Here is a 22,807-nt window from a genome sequence, read left to right as displayed (position 1 = left end):
GATTGTTGAAATTTTGTCATCACGTTTTATCATTGGCTGCCGATATATCAGTGACAGCCAATAGATCATTCCTCCTGGGCAGTTCTCCTCCCTTTGATACCTTGTTCCAGGGTGCCACCTTTGTGCTGAAAAATGGTAAGCCTTTCACAAACATGCATCCAGCAGGCATTCTCACAGTTTTGTCCCTCAGGATGGCGGCTCTGGCATGTTGCAAACAAGCCTGCTCCCTCGAGGACTCCCTGAGTGGCTTCAGGGCAGACACACACCTGCAGAAAGGATAGCTTTCTTTTTGTGTTTTTCACAGTGACACAGGTTTACTGAAATAATTTGTTTTCGCAGTGCAGAAAGCGGGCTGGCAACAAGTTCCCTCTATCAGTCGTACGCCTTTCACAGTTTGCCCTCTCCAGTGGGAAACAGTGTTCTTCTTAGGACATCTGCCTTCTCCATCGCTTGCATTTTGGGGAAGGGTTTTCACAGAGCACCTCAAAGCATTCTTTTGTGTGTAATGCTGGTGCATCTGTGCCACATGCTGTCTGTTATACTTTGGCATGAACTACATAACTTTACAATGAATATAACAGAAAATGACAAATTCAACAATGGAAAATCCAGGATGGACTGTAACAATATTATGAAAATGACAAATGCTACTCATCAAATAGTGGAGGTGCTGAATCGCAGATAGGTACAACAAAAAGTCTGTCAGAAAATGAGCTTTCAGCCAACAAGGCCTTCATCGGAGATAGAACTCGCACAACTGCAATTCACACACACACACACACACACACACACACACACACACACACACGACTGCAGTCTCTGGCTGAGGATGGGCAGCTAGGTGCAGTCAGGAGGTTAGACAGAGTGTGGGGGAGGGTTAGTGTTAAAGGAGAGAGGTAAAATGACTGTGGGTGCATTGGTGGAATAGAGGACTGTTTAGTGCTGGAATGGAAACAGGGAAGGGGCTAGAGGATAGTAATGAAGACTGATAAATGTTGAGGCCAGGACGGTTACAGGGACATAGAATATATTGCAGGGAGAGTTCCCACCTGCACAATTCAGAAAAGTTGGTAGTGTTGGAAAAGATCCAAATGACACGTGCTGTGAAGTAGTCCCCCATCCCTACCGTGCTATCCCTCCCCTTCCCTGTCACAGCCTCCTCTTTACCCCCACCACCTGTTTGCATCTCCCATTATGCACTGTTGCTTGCAGTGTGGCCTCAGCAGCCAGAGACTAAAGCCAGGTGTGTGTGTGTTGTGGCTAGAGTGTGTTTGTGTATGTTATATCTTCGATGAAGGCCTTGTTGGCTGAAAGCCCAGTTTCTGACAGTCTTTTTGTTGTGCCTATCTGTTACTCAGCATCTCTTGTTATTTGGTGAGTAGCAACTATCCTTTTCATAAATAATTACAAATGAAATTCATGTACATCCTCTCTCTCTCTCTCTCTCTCTCTCTCTCTCTCTCTCTCTTTCTCTCTTGTTTGCCATATTGCTGATAATGAATAAATACAGAAAATAATTTCATAAAAGGCAACATAATATATTGGCAAGACATAAGATAAAATTGTACAATCCTGAACAAATTGCGCAGTTCACAAATTTGACCAAATGCACAACCCAAATCTCTCTAGCGCAGTTGCTAGGGGAATGATGTTCAGTTCAATGTGGGAAAACTATTTATCTCTTCCTGTACCCTTGTGAGCATAACATTATGTAATATTGATAGTACAAATGATTCTAGTTCTGCACATTTTGCTTTAGTTAACATAATTAGCCTGGTGTGTATGTAGGGCAATTGAGGATCATAGTTACAGCCAGCTGAAGCAACAAGCTTGTAGCCAATTTAATGGGCAAATGTTCTTGGTATTATTGGATTGCACGTGGCGATTATCACAGTGTTACTCAGGGTAAAGTATATATTCTATAATATGGAGATCTGAATCGGCATAGTGACTAATTTTAATCAGGAAATTATGTGTTACTCCAGACGGTACTCATCTCCAATACAAGAGAGAAATGTGTCATTTCACCCATGGCAGACACATAATGTGAATCAAGCTGCTCCCTGAGTTGTGTTACTACGTATGTCATGCATACTAGTCCTATATTACTTTTTATCAAATCAATACTTTTTGAAATAACACACAGACATACTGTTTACAAAGCTACACACAAAACTTGTGGACAGACGAGTAAAAATCAAAACACAATAGAATTATAATCAGTACAGATTTAATAATAATTTATTTTTCGCATAATCCTACCAGTTTACTGATGAGAGGTTAACAGCAGTATTACATCTACAGCACAAAAATTCACCTAGTGCAATGCCTTTATTGGGATGGTGATACCTTACCACTAAGGAATGAGCTTGAAGTCTGTGTGGCTGGAAGAATCTACCATTACTGAAATAAACTGTGCTTCTTTCAGTTATTTCTCCCATAGCAAACAGTACAATTGTCTGCAAGATCGAAAACTTCTAATTGGACAGTGATTTAATTGTGTCGGTGGTGCAGTCTGTAGACTTGAAACTCTGGTTGTGCATCACTGTGTGGTATGCAAATGTGGCTTCTTGTGCTGAAAGCTGCTGTTTCACATCTGAACTACCTTCACTGATAAGTAGTTATCATTTCCTTTATTTCAATAGGTAACCCAAATTGTTTGCATGTCCAGTGCTAAATTTCACAGCACAAACTGCCCACTCAGCATTTATCACACTGTTCTTTAGTAAACGAGGACTCCTGCAGATCTTTCTGTTTGGTTTCCACTTGCGGTTTCCCATTTTTAACCCAGGTAATGTGAGGATAAAGTTTATTGAAGTCACTGCTGCAACCACTGGAAACATTACGCTACCATACAACAGTACAACACACTGAAGTTAGAATTCATGCAGTTATTTTCAGAATCACAGTACCATCAATTTTCCAGAAGAAGCAATATATTGTATCGAACTTGAGAACCAATTTAGTTTAATTTTGCCTATGTATGATTTTTTGTATGAATGAAGTATAATGTCAGCCACTAGCATTGTATCAGAACAGTTTAGAAAGAAAAAAAGTCATACTATGCAAAACAAAGATCTGAAACATTTTGCTGTTCCCAAAGAGAGTTTTGTTAAAAATGAGGACCGTCCGGGAAAAATCAGGACAAATGGGAACCCTAATCAAGCAATATACTGACTCATTACTTAAGTTTGTGTATCTGTTTTCTCTGTCATTATCAGGTAAAGAACAAGCAGATTGATGTGTTTTCTGATATTTGAACTTGTGAACTAAAACAAGAGGTCCCATCCCAAACTTACGCAGAAATTAAAAAATCCTTCCTCTTGTGTGGTGTCAACTCTCAAAGCATCATCTTCTTCATGCCACTAATCACTGCCTAGAATCCTATCCAGTTACTCAGATTCCCCTGAACTACGGAATCCATTCACTTAAAACTTCTAAGCTGATAGGCCATGGTAGATGTTTAAAACTGTCCTCTCACGTTTCGTCTCCAACTGCGGGAGACATTCTCCGAGATAAAGTGGCAAACTGCAAAGAGAACTTGACGACGCACTGTTTATATATGTATTACAGTGGGCGCCGCTGTCCATCACAAGGTGTCGGCTATGACACTGTCTCTGGTAATACCAACATTCTCGATTGAAAGTAATTGATCGTAAAGCTTCCGGTGCAACGCTGACATCCAAATTTTATCCAGTTTAATACCTTCATCTTTCCTGTTAAAATTATTACGTTGTTTATCGATCTCGATAACCTCTCTATACATGTGCACATAATAATGCGAGGTTTTAGATATGATGCTTGTCTTGTAGTGGTTCTACCTGCTATATTTATTTCAGTTGTTGTTCTTGGTGTCGATGAACTGCGTTGTTACACTGGCTGAAAAATGGGGTTTGTAATTTGGATACTGACTACAGTAAATAATGTAGCCGACAGACACACAGTTGCAGTTTACAGTCTTTTACTTTCACTTTGCACAACCCCCCAATAATACACAGTTACATATGTACGACCAGTGCACTATTGTTTAATCTTTCCATAAGCCTCATTAATAGTTTGCAGGCAAATCTCCACATACTGCTACAATAGTTTTTTGTTGAACACCTATGAGCAGTAAAAACATAACCACATAGTTCACAGTTCTTCAATTAAATTGAACAGTCACTGTTATTGCTTTAACACACGGCCTATTGGTGTAACACTTATTTCACTGTGAAGTTGATACATTATTGTCCTTCTTAGCAACACAGGTTCCTCGTCTGAAACTTTACAATAATACGCCCAGAAACTACGCATTGTTTAAAGTTAAATTTACAGAAATTACAATTAAATCTTAACTCATTAAATTAACTGAATATATCAAAAAATTGATTCTTTTCAACAGTTTCTTCTACTAAAAGAGTTAAGCTGAATTATTTGTTTAAATCGCGAAATTAACAAATATAGTTATGTAAACATTGCTTTTGACAAAACTGTTAATTACTTTGGAATTAATGAAGGGCTGGTTTTGCTAACATGTTTTCGAACAGAGCCAAATAGATCCTTTAAGAATGCTATTGTTTCGTCTCCCAAATGTTTATAATTAGTACAGAATTTATATTTGTTTATACGTCAACAATAGACTTTAAGTTACGAAACAGTTACTGATTTCACCCTATAACAAAAGATACTAACTAGTAATAGTCAAAATAAGTTAGAAAATCAATTACATACATAAAATTAAGCACAAAAATAGATCTGGTGTTACCTTCTTTAATACTAAGGGCCAACCTTTTTCTTTTATGAAAATGCAGATTATATTCACGCACGTTAATGGTAATTAGTTAAAAATTGAAAAAAATGAATTTAAGGAGGCAGATGGCAAAACAAGAGGGGAATTGAAATCATCCCAGCTTGCTTCGTCACAGTCTCACTGAATTTTATTTCATGGTAACCTCCCTGGTAAACATGTTCTGCTACGGCCGATTTACCCGTGTGACCCAGGTGGCAATTCCTCTTATGTTCAACAAGACAGTTGTTCACACTTCTCTTTGTGGTACCAACCTAAACCAGTCCACAACTGCAAGGAATTTTATATACCCACAGTATAGCCAAAGGGTGTCGAGCATCTTTTGCTGATCTTACTTGACTTATTTCCTGTTGTTCCTGTTGGATAATAGGGCAGCAGTAAAGACCTTCCATTTGGTTCTGTTGGCAGCCAAACATTTCACTTCACTCCATGTTTATGTCTTTTTCGGGCAGCCACATCTACATGTGCCTTGTGAGTTCCAATCCAGTGCTGCCTTTCAACAGCTCCTTGTTGTTTGCATATTGTGTGACCAATCCACCTCCATTTTCTTTCCTTCATTTGTTCACGGATTGGTCACTGGTTTGTCGTCTCCCACTATTCGTCATTTGAAATAACATCTGGCCACCTGCCTAAGACACTGGTTTATGAAGACTTGCACCTGGTTTACAATCTGTTTATTACCTTCCATGTTTTGCAACTATACAGGAGGACTGACTTCACATTGATACTGAACATGTGCAGCTTGGTTCATCTCGAAATGTTCTTATTACGCCAGACAGGGTATAGTTGTACAAAGGCTCCATTTGCCTTCCGTATCCAACTCTTTACATCCTCCTCGGTCCCTCCATCTTTACAGACGGTACTTCCTAGATATACAAAGAAGTCGATTTGTTCCAATTCCTTTCCATACACTGTTAGCTTCACTTGTTTTTCAGATCGCATTTTCATTTCCTTAGTTTTCTGAACATTTATTTTAAGTCCTGCAATTTCTGCTTCCTCTTTCAGTCTTTCCAGCTCTTATTCCATGTCACGTAATCTTTGCGAGAGCAGACAGATATTGTCAGCAAAGTCAAGGTCTTCAAGCCTGTCTTGCATTCCCCACTGAATACATCTTCTCCTACCATCAAATCCTCTTTGCATTATGCTGCCCAGTACCAACAAGAACAAGGTAGGTGACAGAATACATCCCTGCCTCACCCCAGCATTTGTTTGGATAGATTCAGTAAGTTTCCCATTGTGTAGCACCCTACATTCATATCCATCATACATGGCTTTAATAATATTTATTACCTTTGGTGGTATTCTATATTCTTCCAAGGTATGCCATATAACTCTCCTATTAAGAGTGTCAAATGCCTTTTCCCAACAGGGTCAAGGATTTTTCACCTGCCTCGAGATGACTGTTGTTCTCATCATTTCATCATCATTCATGAAAGTGGTGAGATTGGACTGAGCAAAGGTTGGGAATTTGCACGGACATTGATAACCATGCAGTTGAGCGCCCCACAAACCAAACATCATCATCATCATCATCATCAAATGCTTTTTCAAAAGCAATAAATGTTAGGTAGAGTGCGTTCTGCAATTCTGTATTCTGGTCAAGTATTATATGCAGTGTGTTGATGAGATTGGTGCCACTTCTATGCACTCTAAACCCAGTTTGCTCTTTTCTCAGTCGTGCCTCAACTGAGTCCTTGATTCGATTTAGCATAAATCTACAGAGTATTTTACTTGATACAGATAGGAGGGTGATGCCTCGCCAGATATTACAGTTGGTAGTATCCCCTTTCTTTGGCAACTTAATAATCAGCCCTTCTTTCCAATCCTTTGGTATTTTCTCTTCTGACCCTATCTTCTCAAACTGTGGATGCAGTAGATTTATGGTGGTGCCAATGTCTGCTTTTAGCAACTCCGGTGCAATATTATCCATTCCTGGAGCCTTCCTGCTCTTTATCTGTTTAGGAGATACCGTATTTATTCGAATCCAAGCCGCACTTTTTTTCCGGTTTTTGTAATCCAAAAAACCACCTGCGGCTTAGAATCGAGTGCAAAGTAAGCGGAAGTTCTGAAAAATGTTGGTAGGTGCCGCCACAACTAATGTCTGCCGTCGAATATATGTAGCGCTACACAGGCATGCTTTCCAGGCACAAAGATAAATACTGGCGCCAAAACCTCTGCCTCAGTAAATAAATTAAAAAAAAATAGGTGGGAGACGAGCTTTTTTCTCTGCCCCGAGTTTCGACCACTGCATTTTCATACATTATCCAACGAAGTAAATACAAATTCCGTATTGTTCGTCTTCGAATGTAGCAGCCTTTCAATGTACTATGAAAATCCGACTGGCAAGACTGTTTGGAATGTTTGTCTGTCAATAAGGTTAACTCTACGTTCTGAATTTTTTCCTACCTGTGACAAGAGGTGGTTGCTAATAGGAACTTTTATGAATTGTGAATCACATGCAGTATTCTCTTCACCATAAGAATAATACAAAAGTAAACATTTTGCCATGTATTCTTTCGTGTTTGCTGCTATCTCATTTAAATCCTATCTGCCTAATAAACTACAAAACTAAGAGCGAGACAACAGCAAATGTGGAAGAATATACATATCATGTCATGTTTATATTCGTATTATTCTTATGCCGACTAGTGATACAGTCAGAAATGAAGCACAGCAACTGACTAAATTTTTAAATCTAATTTCTGTTCAGAACGTAATGTACTAAAGAGGCGTCTACAAAGATTTTCAAACGGAGAAAAATTTTCGATAAACTCGTTTAGAACATCTTCTATCATACGCTGTCTATTATTTGGTTCTTGTTTATCATTATCAAAGAAAGCAGCAGTGTAAGTAACAATAAATAGCAGTCTCTTGCCATTGTTTCGCTAATGAGATGATTCCTCTCTTTTCTTTTAATTGTAAGCGGCGGTAGCACGCACAAAAGCAAGTCATGCCGCGAGCGGCGACAGGCCGTAAACACTCATTATCAGAATGCGACAAACAATGCATGACACAGTACAATAATGCATTTTCAGCTGAGAGTGACGTAAAAACCTATACCAAAGAGAATGGCACTTATCAGATCAAAGAAAAATAAGCAATCATTTCAAACCAGACGAAGCACGTGAAAAAGGAAGGGTAGTCGTATAAATACGGATGGAGCGCCTGACGCATAGCAATGCCTACCTGGTAAAGCTTAACTGCTGAGCTTATGGCTCGAACCAAACTACTGTAGCTGTATCGTCATTCATTTGATCTAAATTGTGTCTCATATTACAATGGACCAACTTTGTTTCGATTTGGAGGTGGGGTCTAAAACTTTTCTCTCCCCTTGAATTTCGAGTCTCAAATTTCAGGTGCGGCTTAGATTCGGGAAATTTTTTTTTCTTTGATTTCGAGTCTCATTTTTCAGATGCGGCTTCAATTCGAGTGCGGCTTAGATTTGAGTAAATACGTTATTTTAATTTCAGTCTTAGTTGGTGTGTTTACATTGATTCTGTCACTAGCATCTGGAAAATGCCATTGCCTCTCCCTCTCTTCAGATTGCTCTCTGTTGAGGACTTCAGAAAAATGTTTTCTCCGTCTTCTAAGTTGGTCTTCTTCTGCCATCAACAGTCGAACCTACTTGCTTTTCACAGGCCTGTTCTTCTTGAAACCTTTTTTGGGCAACATTATGGTGATGTGATACAGTTCTTTTGCATCATCCCTTCCTGCAGCTGTCTTTGCTCTCAGAGCTTGCTCACCCGTCCACTTTCTCTTATCATTCCTCACAGTCCTCTTTGTTGGAGAGTCAGTAGCTGCATATTCACCTTGCATTCGAGTTTTCTGCTGTCTTGTTTTACTCATATTTAATTTTGCCTTAATCTCCTTCGTACAGCTGGTCAAATTCCACGTACGCTCAGACATCCAATATTTCTTCAGATGGTTTTTAAAGCCAAGGACCTGTTTGCTCACATTGCAATAGATGTCCTTAATCTGAGTCCATGTATCATCAACACTATTTTCATCATTTTCCTGTGGTTCTTGGAGTGCCTCATAGCAGTTCCTTTGGTCAATGCAGAAAGCTTCTTGTTTTGCTGTTATTCTAAGTTTTCCCACATCATATTTTTTGTTCTGTTGTTTGAACTTTCTGTTTGTAGCCATGATTTTTAGTCAAAAATTTGCAACAATAAGGTAGTGATCACTGTCAACACCAGCCCCACGTTTATTGCCAATCTTAATATTCTTTTATTTTCCTGGTAGGTCTAAAAATAGTTTCCACCCCATACTTGCTCAGCACTTTCCCAATGCGATCTGTGACCTTACTAAAGAACAGAAGAAAAACCTTGTCGTTGGGCGATTGTTGTTCGTCATAGTTCCTGATTCTCTGCCTAGTGCGAAGTGCTCGATCTATATCCTTGCTAGAATACCCATTCTTCACGAAAGATGATGGTAGATGTTTAATCTGCTCTTTTAAATAAACAGATTCACAAATTTTGTACACCCTGTGTACCAAGGTTTTTATTGCAACTCTTTTTTTTGTCTTGTGCGGTGGTGTGAATCTTTATGCAGATAACGATCAGTATGTGTGGCCTTTCTATACACCTTACAGCCCAACATTCTGTCCCGTCGTTTAATCACAGACGTGTCCAGGAAATTCAATTGCCCATTACTCTCCGTCTACATACGAAATTGGATTTTTGGATTAATGCTGTTTAGATGTGTCACGAAGGCATCCAACGCCTCTGCTCCATGTGTCCATACTACGAACGTGCCATCAACATAGTGATACCGTCTGGCTGGTCTCCTACTGTCAGTCTGCAATGCCCATTGTCTCCATAAACAAGTTAGCCACAGCAGGACTAAGAGGACTGCTCATAGCCACCCCCTATAAAAGTTACTATTGTATTGAAAGTAGGTTGTGTAGAGGCATTGTCGGAATAATGCCACAATATTGGTAGGAAAAATATCCGCTATGGATAAGATAGCTTTGTTTACTGGAATCATGGTAAATAATGAGACAGTATCAAAACTGATGAGGATATCATCCAGGCCCACACTCATTTCCATTAACTTATCAATGAAATGAGCAGAATTTTTTTAATATGACTGTCCATCCTACCAACATAAGGTTGCAGCAATGAGGCTAACTCGTGTGTGGGACTGCCTGTAGCACTGACTGTTGGCCTCAACGGAACCTCACGTTCATGCACCTTGGGTAACCCTTGTGGTCGAGGTGGGTATGCTTCTGATTTACAAAGCAGCTTCTTATCGTTGGAGGACAATGAAGACGTTTTCACCAGTCGATTGGTCATTTTTAAATTCTTCATAGTCAGATCCTTTTGAAGATTTTTTGTGATTGGATGGAACCAAAATGCCATTGATCTTTCCATAATAGTCTTCACTGTTCAATATGATGGTGCATTACCCTTATCTGCGTTTATATCTCTCAGTGCCTTCCTTTGTGCCTGTGACAATTTACTGTTAGGTGGCTTACATGTACATAAAATCTTAGCTGTTTCCGTCCTAATTACATCAGCGGACTGCTGGTCTGGGGTATGTCTGTGGGTACGTTTTGGGGTCTCACAGCAAAATTGCCTCCTTTGACTAGTACAGAAATTTCAACTTTTGATAAATCTTTATCAGACAGATTAACAACAGTTCGAGAATTATCCTCAACTGAATCTCCCAAAATGTTCTTCTGTAAGTTAGCAAACTACTTCTTCTGTCTGTTTACTGATATTTCTGCACTAACTTCCATAGTTTTGAATGTCAGACCATCAATCTTATTCCGGTCACCACTCTTCATAGCATTACTAATAACCAAGTGGAGATAAAAAAGCTTACTGCTGGTTTCTGTCAGAGCTCGCCACATCTGATGAATCCTCTTCCGTAACATTGCAGATTCCATACGGTTGTAAATATGATGAGCCTGAGACGAGCAAAACATCCTCTTCACCTTCAGAAATTTTGGAACCGTCGAATTGTCCCTACAGTGTAACAGGAAGGTGAGAGTACACAGTTGTTGTGCTTTCTTCTTGCACATTCCTTGAAATTGTTGAACCGATGCTGACATATCCTTCCTGTAGAGGCATTTGATCGTACAGTGTAGGTTTCACGGCCGGTATTGTCTTCACTTCAAACTTCTGGGCTGATAGGCCGTGGTTGAGACGTTTCGTCTCCGGCTGTGGGAGACATCCTCTGAGGTAAAGTGGCAAATTGCAAAGAGAACTTGAGGAAGCACTGCTTATATAGGCAGTACAGAGGGCTCCACAGTCCATCAAGTGGCGTCGGCTATGGACTGTCTCTGGTAATGCCAACCTTCTCGATTGAAAGTAATCAATTGTCACGCTTCTGGTGCAGTGCTGACATCCAAATTTTATCCAGTTTAACACCTTCGTCTTTCCTGTTAAAATTATTACTGCTGACCAAAATTATTATAGGTTTTGTGATTTATACTTGGTTTCCAAGAGTACCACCTCAAAATCTTATAGTAAAAGAGACAATAAGCACATTGATGTTGATATCATGGGAGAGTTTTGAACCTTCCCTTATGAGATAAACTTTCAAATACAAACAGGTCTCTATTTACAAAGGACTAAAACTAGTGTATCTAATCCGTTGTTAAACTCATAGATTCCAGCAAACAATTCAGAGCATAGGCACTAACCTACAACAACAATAATCATGTGGGTTTGATGCCATGCCATTTACTTTGCTTTTAGTTGTATGTAAAGAAAAGGAGGGGGGGGGGAGGGGGGCACTTAATAGAAAAAGAAGTAACACGGCAGAAATTTTGGATATATTAGATCTTTGCCGCTACGTTATTAATAGTGCACTTTAGCAGATAGTTGTGTAGTACATAAAATGTAATAAATCTTACAGTAATGGAAATTGTGGGGTGAAAATAATAAACAAGAAGGCAACTGCTCACTTGCAGCTGATTGATGCATGTTGCATAGACATTTCTATCAGCACACAGGTATTACCAGTTTTTGCTGAGTACGAAAGTGACATCACTGAAGATGGGCTATTTACCCAAACACTGTTTTGGCAAATAATAACTTTTGAACAGCAGCTCATGGTGTACATCAAGATATCCTTAATAAATACGAACAAGCTGTGAAACAAACTGCATCAATCACACCAGTCTGCCCTTACAGCAAAGTGTTTGCATTTCCCACCATTCTTTGTTATGCAATAAAAATTATTACAAAATAAAAGATTGAACAAGTTAACAAAAGCCTTACCGCCTGCAAATCGTCGATAGAATGGTTTGAACTTATGTTTGTCATCCCTCAAATGAAAGCTCCATTTTCTTAGTGTATTTTGGGAATGATATGATCTCTTTGTCAACACTGAAAAAGTGAAAGTTGAGGTAAAGTTTTTGATCTGATGGTGCTTGTGGAGTGTGTCACTGGCATTTTATTCATGAGACTATTAGGTCGAGTTCCAGTTCTCCCAAAACTGGAAAAGTGTGAAGATATACCACAGATTCATTACTGAGATACTTGTGCTAGTAGGCAGCTGTGGCATAGGGCTATAGGGCACATTGAAAAAACATATGGTGGAATGCTTCATCATATAACTTTCTGCTTCTTCAGTTTTCCCAGTGTGCATCATGAATGAAATCTTTTATGGTGAAAGGCCTGATTGTCTTGTCAAATCATACAGCCATTCACCCAAGAACTTTTCATTCAACACTCTGATTAGCTACACTGTAGAAGACTCTGAGTTAAATTGGTTTATAAACAAGGCTTACTTTAGGTTGATTTACAAATATTGTAATGACATGAAGCAGCAGCCTATAAAGTTTTTGTTAAATTTAAACTCTTGAAAGAAGATAGAGCATTACCCATGGCCACGTATACTCAACATTTGCTTTCACTAGTTTCTAATCCATTACCTGCTTATTAGTCTAATGTTTGTGTACTATATTATTTGGCTGTACTTTTTTTTTTCCAGAATGGACTTTCACTCCGCTCAGTGGCAATGTGCTCAGTGAGGGATACATCACAGCTGTTGGCACAGGCAGTTCAACATATGTCAGATGATCATCCTGAGTACCAGTTAGCTCTCCACATGGTGGACGCTATACATGACCTGTCAGATGATGTGGACCTCACCTCGTGACAGTAATACTTCTGGAACATAGGAATAATTGTAACAGCCAATGCCATGTTAATGAGACTAGTGCATTTTATATTTATAGTTAGTCTTATCTTTTCCATCACACTTCTTGTCACTTCATGCTGATCTTAGTTAGCATTGTATCTCTTCAAGCATCCGACTTCTCGTATCTCAAACCCACTCATTTACTTATGGATAACTTTATATGTTTCTTGTTATTTCCCCTGTCTTCGTCCATATTCCATAGAAGGGATAGTTAAACAACAATCACTGTAAAGACAAATATCCAAAAATCAATTGTCGCATTCCTTTAGCATTTTTATCATTTGACTTTTGAATGTATTATTAAGCAGTAATCGATAACATTCTCTCTTTCTCTCTCTCTCTCCCTCCCTCCCTCCCTCCCTCCCTCCCTCCCTCCCTACCGCCTCACCCACCACCTTGTACTTACACTACTCCACCTCCCTGTAAGCCAAAGTGTAGGTCCCTTTACAAATGTGTAAAATTTACATACACTGTTTCTTTACAAAGAATTAAAAGAAACCTACAGGTAATGTCACAAAAAAAAAAAAATTGATGGTGATATCTGTCCCTTTTTTATTCTGTTTGTTGGAAAACTCCTCTATGCCATGCAATGTCTTCGTGCCAAATCGATATTAATATTTGCCTCCAGCCTTGAGCTGTTACAGCTGTTATTATACTATGTATTGTATTTTGGAAAAGATGATTTTGTCTCAAATCACCACAATGACTTTAGTCGATCATTTTTAGTAATATTTTAAAAATTTTAATTTGGTCTCTATCTGTTTGTCAACCTTATATTGTTGCAATATTTATTGGAGACCACAGTGAAATTAATGACAAATACTGGTGGAAAAAAAATCTCTTTTTATGTTTTACATGGTATATGCAATTTTTCATCTTGGTGCACGGATATGTTCCTTTTTGGCTAACACCATGGAAAAGAGTTATAAATTGACAGCATTTGCAGTATAGAATATGTAACTGAAATTCTGTGTGTTTTATGTAATGTATCTGTCAAGTCTCATTCTCTGATTTTGTCAGAAATGTGTGATTGTTTTCTTTCCTTGATGACACATTCACTTAAGTGCTGAATTGGCGAACCAGTGTATGAAAAGCACTGTAACCAACAATAAAACTTGCTTAATTCTAAGTATTTGAAATCAGTTACACCAGAGCAGCTTGGGTAATGAATTCAAATGTTAATGCCTACTGAATTTTTACTGAAAGAAATTGAAAGGTATAGTAATCTTATTTTGTACGAAGATAAGCATAATTTATTTTGTCTGGAGAAAAATAGCACAATATGGCAGTGCCACAGTGTTTACTGTTACATGTGGCTCCTAATATTTTGCAGTAATTATTTTTATGTATGTAAATTTTCTAATTTATTGAGTTTTATGTGTAATTTATGTAAATAAAATATGTAAGAGTAGCACCAATGGCATGTGATGAAAAATGTGGTCAACTGTGTACATAAGGTAAGATATTTGACCAGATATGTTGTGTCTGATAATTGTACATTTTGAAAATAAATTTTTTATTTAAATTGTTTTTTTTAACAATACAAAAGTGTAACGACGTAAGCTGTATAATATATTCCTATAGACTAAGATACATTGTTCAACACAAAAATTGTTAGGGAAGCGAAGTGAGCTAAACCAAGTGAATTTGGAACTATTGAATTTGAAACATACGAAATATTGGGCCCCAAAGTGGAGCGGTTCCCAGCATTATTCAAGCATGTAATTTTCACAGCATATGTGTGTTATAACCTTTAATCACTAATAAATTGCGTGGATTTACAAAAGTAGAAACAATAGCGGGTTACATGCTACTAACTCCGTATCTGTCATTCGACTGCCGCGCCGTGACATGCGGCCGGCATCGTTCATAGCCAGGTGGCGCTCCCGCGCTCGGCTGAGCTGCGGAGCGCCTCTATCGCCGTGTTCGCGTACTGACGTAGCGGCACTTTTAAATCTCGTGGCACTGTCACAACACTTTTCCCCCCCTTTGAAAAAAAACACTCACATCCTTGGAGACATGGACAGTGCGGAGACATCCATGGCCTCTTGGGAGGACCCGAGAAGATCCCGCGGAGAAACACGAGAGTATGGTAGAAAATGTCCAGAACGGAAGCTTGCGCGTGGAACGTGCCTCCTGGACGAGATGATGGGTGAAAACTCCGGAGCAGCATCCATAGGTGTTGTGGACCTGGGGGTGTGCTCCAGCGAGATGGGTCCCGGACAAGGCGGTGTCGCGACTGGGGCCGGTTCCGGCGTACTCGGAAGCGTGAGCGACGTCTGCTGCAGCAACACGCACGGAAAATCAGCAGCAGCGACAGGACTGGCTTCTTGGGCTGGTGGAGGCGAAAGAAGGGGCGGTGGCACCGGCGTGGCCATCACTCGTGGGCGCATCTGGTCGTAATGGCGAACAACCGTGCCGTCGTCCGTACGTATTTCACAAAGCCGGCGGCCGCGAAGAGCCTGGACCACCCCTGGAATCCATTTAGGGCGAGATCCATACCCTCGTGCCCACACGTCGGCGCCCACCGAGTATTTTCCCGCACTAGGGGACACAGCACAAGGCCTGACAGGGTGAAGCAGGTGCAGTAGAGTGCGCGGTTGGCGGCCATGCAAGAGTTAAGCTGGGCTGCGATCACCCAGAGGCGTGAAGCGATAAGAACTCAGAAATTGCAACAGAGCATCATCTTTGGAAAAATCACTAAGGAATTTTTTCATCTGGCTTTTGAAAGTGCGGACAAGGCGCTCGACCTCCCCATTCGATTGCGGATGGAAGGGCGGTGCTGTAACATGATGAATCCCTTGTCCAGTACAAAAATCACGGAAGGCCTGCGAAGAGAACTGAGTGCCATTGTCCGTGACAATCGTGGATGGAAGACCTTCTAGCGCAAAGATTTTGGACAAAGCCAGCGTCGTCGCCGCAGTGGTGGGCGACGGTCATCGAACAACAAACGGAAACTTCGAGAAGGCGTCAATCAACAGTAGCCAATAAGTGCTGAGGAAGGAGCCGGCAAAGTCAGCGTGCACCCGTTCCCACGGCTGCGCCGGATCAGGCCACGGAGAGGGCATTGTACGGGGTGCAGCCAGTTGTTGAGCACACTGACCACACGCAGCGACCATGTGGGCGATGTCCGAATCAATACCGGGCCAATAAACGTGCCAGCGGGCCAGGGACTTAGTCCGAGAAATCCCCCAATGGCCTTCAGGCAATAGTTTGAGAACATCTTTGCGAAGAGAGGCTGGCACCATGACCCGTGGAGATGCGCCATCCGTGGCCAGAAGAACAACACCCTCACGAACAGACAGACAAAGGTGCAAGGCGTGGTAGTTGCGAAGGGGATCCGATGCCCAGCCCTGGGTCCTGTCCGGCCAACCCCGTTGAACAAAACCTGACGCAGGACCGGGTCCCGCGCAGTAGCCGACGCGACCTGCGAACCTGTAAGTGGAAAACCCTCCACCGCACGACGTTCTTCCTCATCAATGTGGAAACAGAGTAGTTCATCTCGATCGAAAACCAGGTCGAGGCCCATCGGCAAACGCGACAACGCGTCAGCGTTGGTGTGCTGGGCCGTGGGGCGATAGTGGATCATATAGTGAAAACGAGACAAGTATATGGCCCAGCGTTGCAGGCGGTGAGCTGCCTTATCCGGAAGCGACACCGAGGGGCTGAACAGAGAGACCAGCAGCTTGTGGTCGGTGATGAGGTGAAACTTAGAACCATACAAAAAAACGCTGAACTTTTTTAGAGCATAAATGATAGCGAGCGCCTCCTTTTCGATTTGAGACTAACGCCGTTGGGCATCGTTGAGGGCCTTGGAAGCGTAGGCGATGGGTCGTTCCGACCCATCCTCATACCGATTGGCGAGAACAGCCCCTAGGCCATATGGTGACGCGGCAGTCGCCAGAACCAAGTGCTGACCCGGACGGAATGTGGCAAGACAAGGCGCCGACTGCAAATGAACCTTCAGGCGGACAAAAGCCTGCTCACACTCGTCGGACCAACAGAAAGGAACGTTTTTGCGTAACAGCTGATGCAGAGGATGAGCCACGCCGCCGCGGATGGAATGAATTTGTGATAGTAAGCAATCTTGCCTAGAAACGCCTGAAGTTCTTTGACCGTAGACGGCCGGGGTAGAGCGGTAATGGCCACAACGTGCTGTCATAGAGGACGTATACCCTCACGGGACAAGTGGAAACCAAGATACACAATGGAGGGTTGGAAGAACTGTGACTTGTCCAGATTGCACTTCAACCCAGCCGAATGCAGAACCCGAAACAGGGAACGCAAATTGCGAAGGTGCTCCTCAGTGGAGGCCCCCCGTGACGACAATGTCATCCAGGTAGTTGATGCAGCCGGGAACGGAAGCCATGAGCTGTTCCAAAAACCGCTGAAAAATGGCCAGCGCGCTAGCGACGCCAATTGGTAACCGCTGGTACTGATACAACCCACAAGGAGTGTTGATGACCAGAAGTTCCTTGGAAGACGCATCCAACGGCAACTGATGGTACGCCTCCGATAAGTCAAGTTTGGAAAAGAACTGGCCCCCAGCGAGCTTGGTAAATAACTCCTCAGGACGGGGAAGAGGATAAGTGTCGATGAGGCTCAGCATTGACAGTGGCTTTAAAATCACCACACAACCGCAGACTCCCGTTTGGTTTAGAAACCACCACGATTGGCGATGCCCATTCGCTGGAGGTAACAGGAAGGAGAATCCCCGAAGCTGTTAACCTGTCTATCTCAGCTTTGACAGGTGCACGCAACGCCATTGGAATAGGGCGTGCCCGGAAAAACTTAGGGCAAGCTGTAGGTTTAAGAGTAATGTGGGCTTCAAAATATTTGGCACGACCCACACCAGCAGAGAACACAGATGAGAATTCAGAACACAATCCATCCAGCTGTTGATACGGAATATCCTCAGATATAAGGTGCACATCATCATCAATGGAGAACTCGAATAACTGGAAAGCATCATAACCGAACAGGTTTTCAGTGCCCGCATGATCCACCACATAAAACGTGAGGGGCCTAACAACAGACTTGTAGGCAGTGGAAGCATCAAACTGGCCAACGATAGGAATTTTCTGCTTATTATAAGTTTGTAGATTTCGCGTAACTGGAGACAAGGGAGGGGAGCCCAACTCCAAATACGTGCGAGAATTAATGAGAGTTACTGCAGAGCCAGTGTCCACTTGCATGCGAATGTCTTTATCCAGAACACGAACAGTAACAAACAACTTATTTGTTTGAGAAATCACACAGTTAACATCCATGTCTGATGCCTCATCCTCGTCGACAGGAACTTTAGGGGACTGACACACAGAAGCAATGTGGCCTTTTTTCCTACATGAAATACACGTGGCCCAACGTTTTGGACACGCGGCCCTGTCATGCTGTACGAAACAACGTGGACAAGAAGGAAGTACGGAACGAACCTGCTTCTGTGGTTGCTGTTTCCGCTGCGAGCGTAGCGGCCCAACGCGACGTTGTTGACGCGAGTGAACCGCCGCCACATCATCGTTCCTCTGTGAAACAGGCAAATTGTCCGCGTCGAAAGTGGTCTGTACGGCGCCTACATCACGCCACGCGTCTATTTGCGCACCAGACACTTCAAGAGATTGAGCGATGCTGAGAACTTCCGACAACGATGGGTTTGGCAGTTGTAAGGCACGTTGCCCAACTTCTTTATCAGGAGCAAGCCGTAGAATAGCGTCCCGAACCATTGAATCAGCATAAGACTCATGATGAGTGTCCGTGACAAACTGACATTTCCTACTCAGACCGTGTAGCTCCGTCGCCCAAGCCCGGTAAGATTGATGGGGCTGTTTATGACACCGGTAGAACGCCACGCGGGCGGCCACGACGTGGGTGTTTTTTCGGTAATAGTTAGACAATAAGTCACACATTTCCTGGAAGGACAGAGAGGCACGTTCCCGCAGAGGGGCTAACGGAGATAGCAGCTGATAGATCTGTGGGGAAATCCAAGATAGAAATAACGACTTACACAGAGGAGTGTCGACAACGCCGAAAGCCAAGAAGTGTTGCCGCAAATGCTTCTCATAATCCTCCCAGTCTTCAGCGGCCTCGTCGTAAGGAGGGAACGGAGGCGGAGAAGAGGAAGACAGACGATGAGTAAGCGACGTCGACAACGCCTGAATAGCAGCCGTCAGCTGAGTTTGCTGTTCAATGAGCACTTGCAGAAGCTGTTCCACGTCGGCCCCGACACGAACACACAATTCCACAACGCAGGAAAAAAAATATCCGACCTCGTCGCCAAAAAGTGTTATAACCTTTAATCACTAATAAATGGCGTGGATTTACAAAAGTAGAAACAATAGCGGGTTACATGCTACTAACTCCGTATCTGTCATTCGACTGCCGTGCCGTGACATGCGGCTGGTGCCGTTCATAGCCAGGTGGCGCTCCCGCGCTCGGCTGAGCTGCGGAGCGCCTCTATCGCCGTGTTCGTGTACTGACGTAGCGGCACTTTTAAATCTCGTGGCACTGTCACAACAATGTGGTCAGGCCCATTATCTGCTCAGGTGTTCAAGACATGATCAGAAAGATTATAGCCCAGTAAGGGTTTTCAGTTCTTACATTAGAAAGTGATTGCTCTTCAAAGTGTGCTCATGAGCACTGGCAATTTACTAGTGATAGACATATGACAGTGGTTCGTAAATGTGGAAATAATGCAATAACTTCTGTTACACTTGTGGTGAACTGACATTTTCTGCAAGTTAGTGCCCTTCAATGCTGTCTATGCAATAGCAAACCATATTTACTGTATTTTGGCTGCAAGACTAAGAACCTGCATATATTTCATGAAATAACACTAATTGCATGGATGTGTGGAAAAGACATACCATTTTGATTGCCAATTATTTGTTGGGAATCCAAAGACCATACTGGTAACTAGTAGTTCTCCATGCAGAAAAAAACTTAACAGTTCTACACTACAATATAAGGGGTATTCAAAAAGAAATGAGCCGATGCATAATTACAGAAACCAGTTCCTGCGTGTTAGAAGTATTCACCCTGGCTGTTGAGACATTTGTCCCATTGTGACACAAGGCGGTGAATGGCTGTCTCGTAAAATTCCCAGGGCTTCGATGTTAACCAATTCTGGACGTACAGCTGAACGTCATTGTCCGAAGTGAATCATTTGCCCCTCAGAGCCTTTTTAAGGGGTCCAAAAATGGCGTAATCTCAGGGAGAAAGGTCCAGACTGTGTGGAGGGTGGCCGAGAACCTCCCATTTGAATTTCTGCAGGAGTTCCGTGACTGTGTTGGCTGTATGAGGCTTTGCATTGTTGTGGAGCAGAATGACCACACGGGTGAGATTGCCAGGTTGTTTTGATTTGATCGCTTGGCGAAGGGTGATCAAGGTTTGCTAGTAACGCCGGGCATTCACTGTTGTCCCCTGCTGCAAGAAGTGAATCAGAAGGGTGCCATCTTGGTCAACGAAGAATGTCAACATAACCTTTCCTGCACTCTTGTGGATGGTGATGTCCAGATGTACATGCAGAACTGGTTAACATCGCAGCCCCAGAAATTTTACGAGGCAGCCATTCACTGCCTTGTGTCACAGTGGGACAGGTGTCTCAACAGCCAGGCTCAATACTTATAACATACAGGTACTGGTTTCTGTAATTATACCTCCGGCTTGTTTCTTTTTGAACGCCCCTTATATATGCTACAGAAGTTCACATATACTCCATGACAAAGAATTTCCTTTGCTTGAACCTCCAGAAATGGTTTCTGTGAGGTCTAATAAATGCTTATCTGCAGATGGACAACAGTGCACTTTGAGAGTTGCAGATTTCATTCCAAGCACATACTCCTTTATTCCAAAGTTGGTTCAAGGGAAGCTCAGTTATCTCACCAGTGACCTAGAACTTACTAAAAATAAGGAAGAACTTTTGGCATCACAGTAAAACAACAGGAGTGTCTAAAACACACTGTGAGAGTGTCCATATTTCCTAGTAAAGGTAAAGAAGCCATTGTTTAAAACAAAGGGCGATCTCTTGTATTGCAAAGGCGTATATGGTCTGATGAATGTAGTTAATGTGATTCTCTGTCTTAAATAATGGCAACTGTTGATTGATGCTTCAAGGACAAGTCAGAAGGCAGTGCTTTTACACAATGCAAACATGTTGTCTTCTGCTACTGTGGAGTATATTACCCAAAAAAAAGAATCATATATGTACATGAAAAACGTTTTAGTGGGAGTAGACCGTCCAAAATTCCAATGGGAAGTATGTGACAATTTTAAAGTTCCTTCCTCATTATTGGGAAAGTAATGTGGCTATTCTTGATCCACATATGTAGCTGAGGTAGACTGTTGGAGAATGAGGAGAAATCAGAGTGCCACCTATTATCTGTTTGTACAGGGTACTGTTACTTGTAGCTAAAAAAGGTATTGTAGTGACAGATGAGAACACACCCATGTAAAATCTTCATGTGTGTTTTCAACAAAGTGTATTCTGAGTTAAGAGTATTAATCTTCTCTCTTAATGTTCCAAATGTTGTTGTTTTCAGCCCAGTGATTGGTTTCATCCAGCTCTCCATGCTAGTCTATCATGTGCAAATCTCTCTATTCCTGGAGAGCTATTGTCTTGGTATATCTGTGCAATTTTGCTAATACAGATTATAATAATCTAGAATATTAACATTTGATTCCAAGTAGGGAAAAGGTAAGAGGATTTAAGTACAATGTTTGATACCTGGGGATTAAAAACACATCAGTATATGTTTAGCATATATATGTGTCTCAGTATTCGCTAAATTTAAATTGCTTTTGTTTGCAAACTAGTAGACTGCTAGCCCACATGTATATACATACATGTGTACACAGTTGGATTAAAGAAGACCTCTCACCAAAAAGCAGAAGCATTTTGAGTTGTCGATAGACACACACAAAAGAAAGAAAACTTGCTAGCTTTCAGAGTTATCTTTTGATGAACTTGAGTAATAAAAAAAAAAAAAAAAAAACCACACACACACACACACACACACACACACACACACACCTACGTGGTACCAGCTGGACTAGCAGTACCAATGCTTTTTTTCGGCAGGTGGACTGGTTGTCGTGGGGATCGTGTCAGGTGGCGTGAGTAGAGGGAGAGGGAAACAGGGAGGAGGGACTGAGGTTGGGTGGCTAGCAGCTCAAAGGGGGCAGCCAGTTTGCTGGCTAGAAATGTGGGAGGGAGAGGTGGCAGGTATATGGGCTGTCACAATTGTCATGGCCAGTGGCAAGTGGCAAGTGGCACATGCTTCTAGTGACACGGGGACATGAATTGGGAAGGGATGACAGGATGGAGGATGAGAAACTGTTGGGTGGAGGTGTCGAGACAGTGGGTTACCTGAGATGAGACCAAGACAGCTACAGGAGCAATGGCTGTGTTGTAGAGATAACTCCCACCTATGAAGTTCAGAGAAGTTGGCAGTGGAGAGGAGGATCTAGATGGCTCGCGTTGTCAAGCAGGCATTGAAATTGAGCATTTTGTGCTCAGGTGCGTGTTGCGCCACCGGGTGGTCAACTTTATGCTTGACAACAGTTTGGTGGTGGTCATTCATCCTGGTGGACAGCTGGTTGGTAGTTGTGCCAATATAAAAAGCTATGCAGTGTTTGGGTTGGTATGTGACGTAACTGCTTTCACAAGTGGTTCAACCTCTGATGGGGTAGGATAGAACTCGATTAGGAGATGCTGGGTGGCTGAATTGAATTGCATAGGTCTTCCATCTTTACCTGCCACAGGGATATGATTCCGGTGGCAAGGGGTTGGATGTGGGAGTGGCATGAGGTTGGACTGTGTGTTATGTGGCTTGAGTGGACGATGGAATACCAGTTTAGGAGCTGTGGGAA

The 22,807-nt window shown here is 42.2% G+C and overlaps 1 protein-coding gene across 1 annotated transcript in view; it reads left to right on the top strand.

Annotated features, from left to right (window-relative positions):
* Nucleotides 1-13,286, top strand: part of LOC124802945 (rab3 GTPase-activating protein non-catalytic subunit) — a 171,428-nt gene extending 158,142 nt beyond the window's left edge. Inside the window, exon 25 of the mRNA XM_047264033.1 lies at nucleotides 12,734-13,286. Within this exon, the coding sequence (XP_047119989.1) occupies nucleotides 12,734-12,901 (168 nt within the window). The 3' untranslated portion in view covers nucleotides 12,902-13,286. The remainder of the gene's footprint in view (nucleotides 1-12,733) is intronic.
* The last annotated feature ends 9,521 nt before the right edge of the window (nucleotides 13,287-22,807 follow it).

This window comes from Schistocerca piceifrons, chromosome 6 (genome assembly GCF_021461385.2).
Source record: "Schistocerca piceifrons isolate TAMUIC-IGC-003096 chromosome 6, iqSchPice1.1, whole genome shotgun sequence".
Lineage (NCBI taxonomy): Eukaryota > Metazoa > Arthropoda > Insecta > Orthoptera > Acrididae > Schistocerca > Schistocerca piceifrons.
This window is presented reverse-complemented; position numbering and strand designations above follow the sequence as displayed.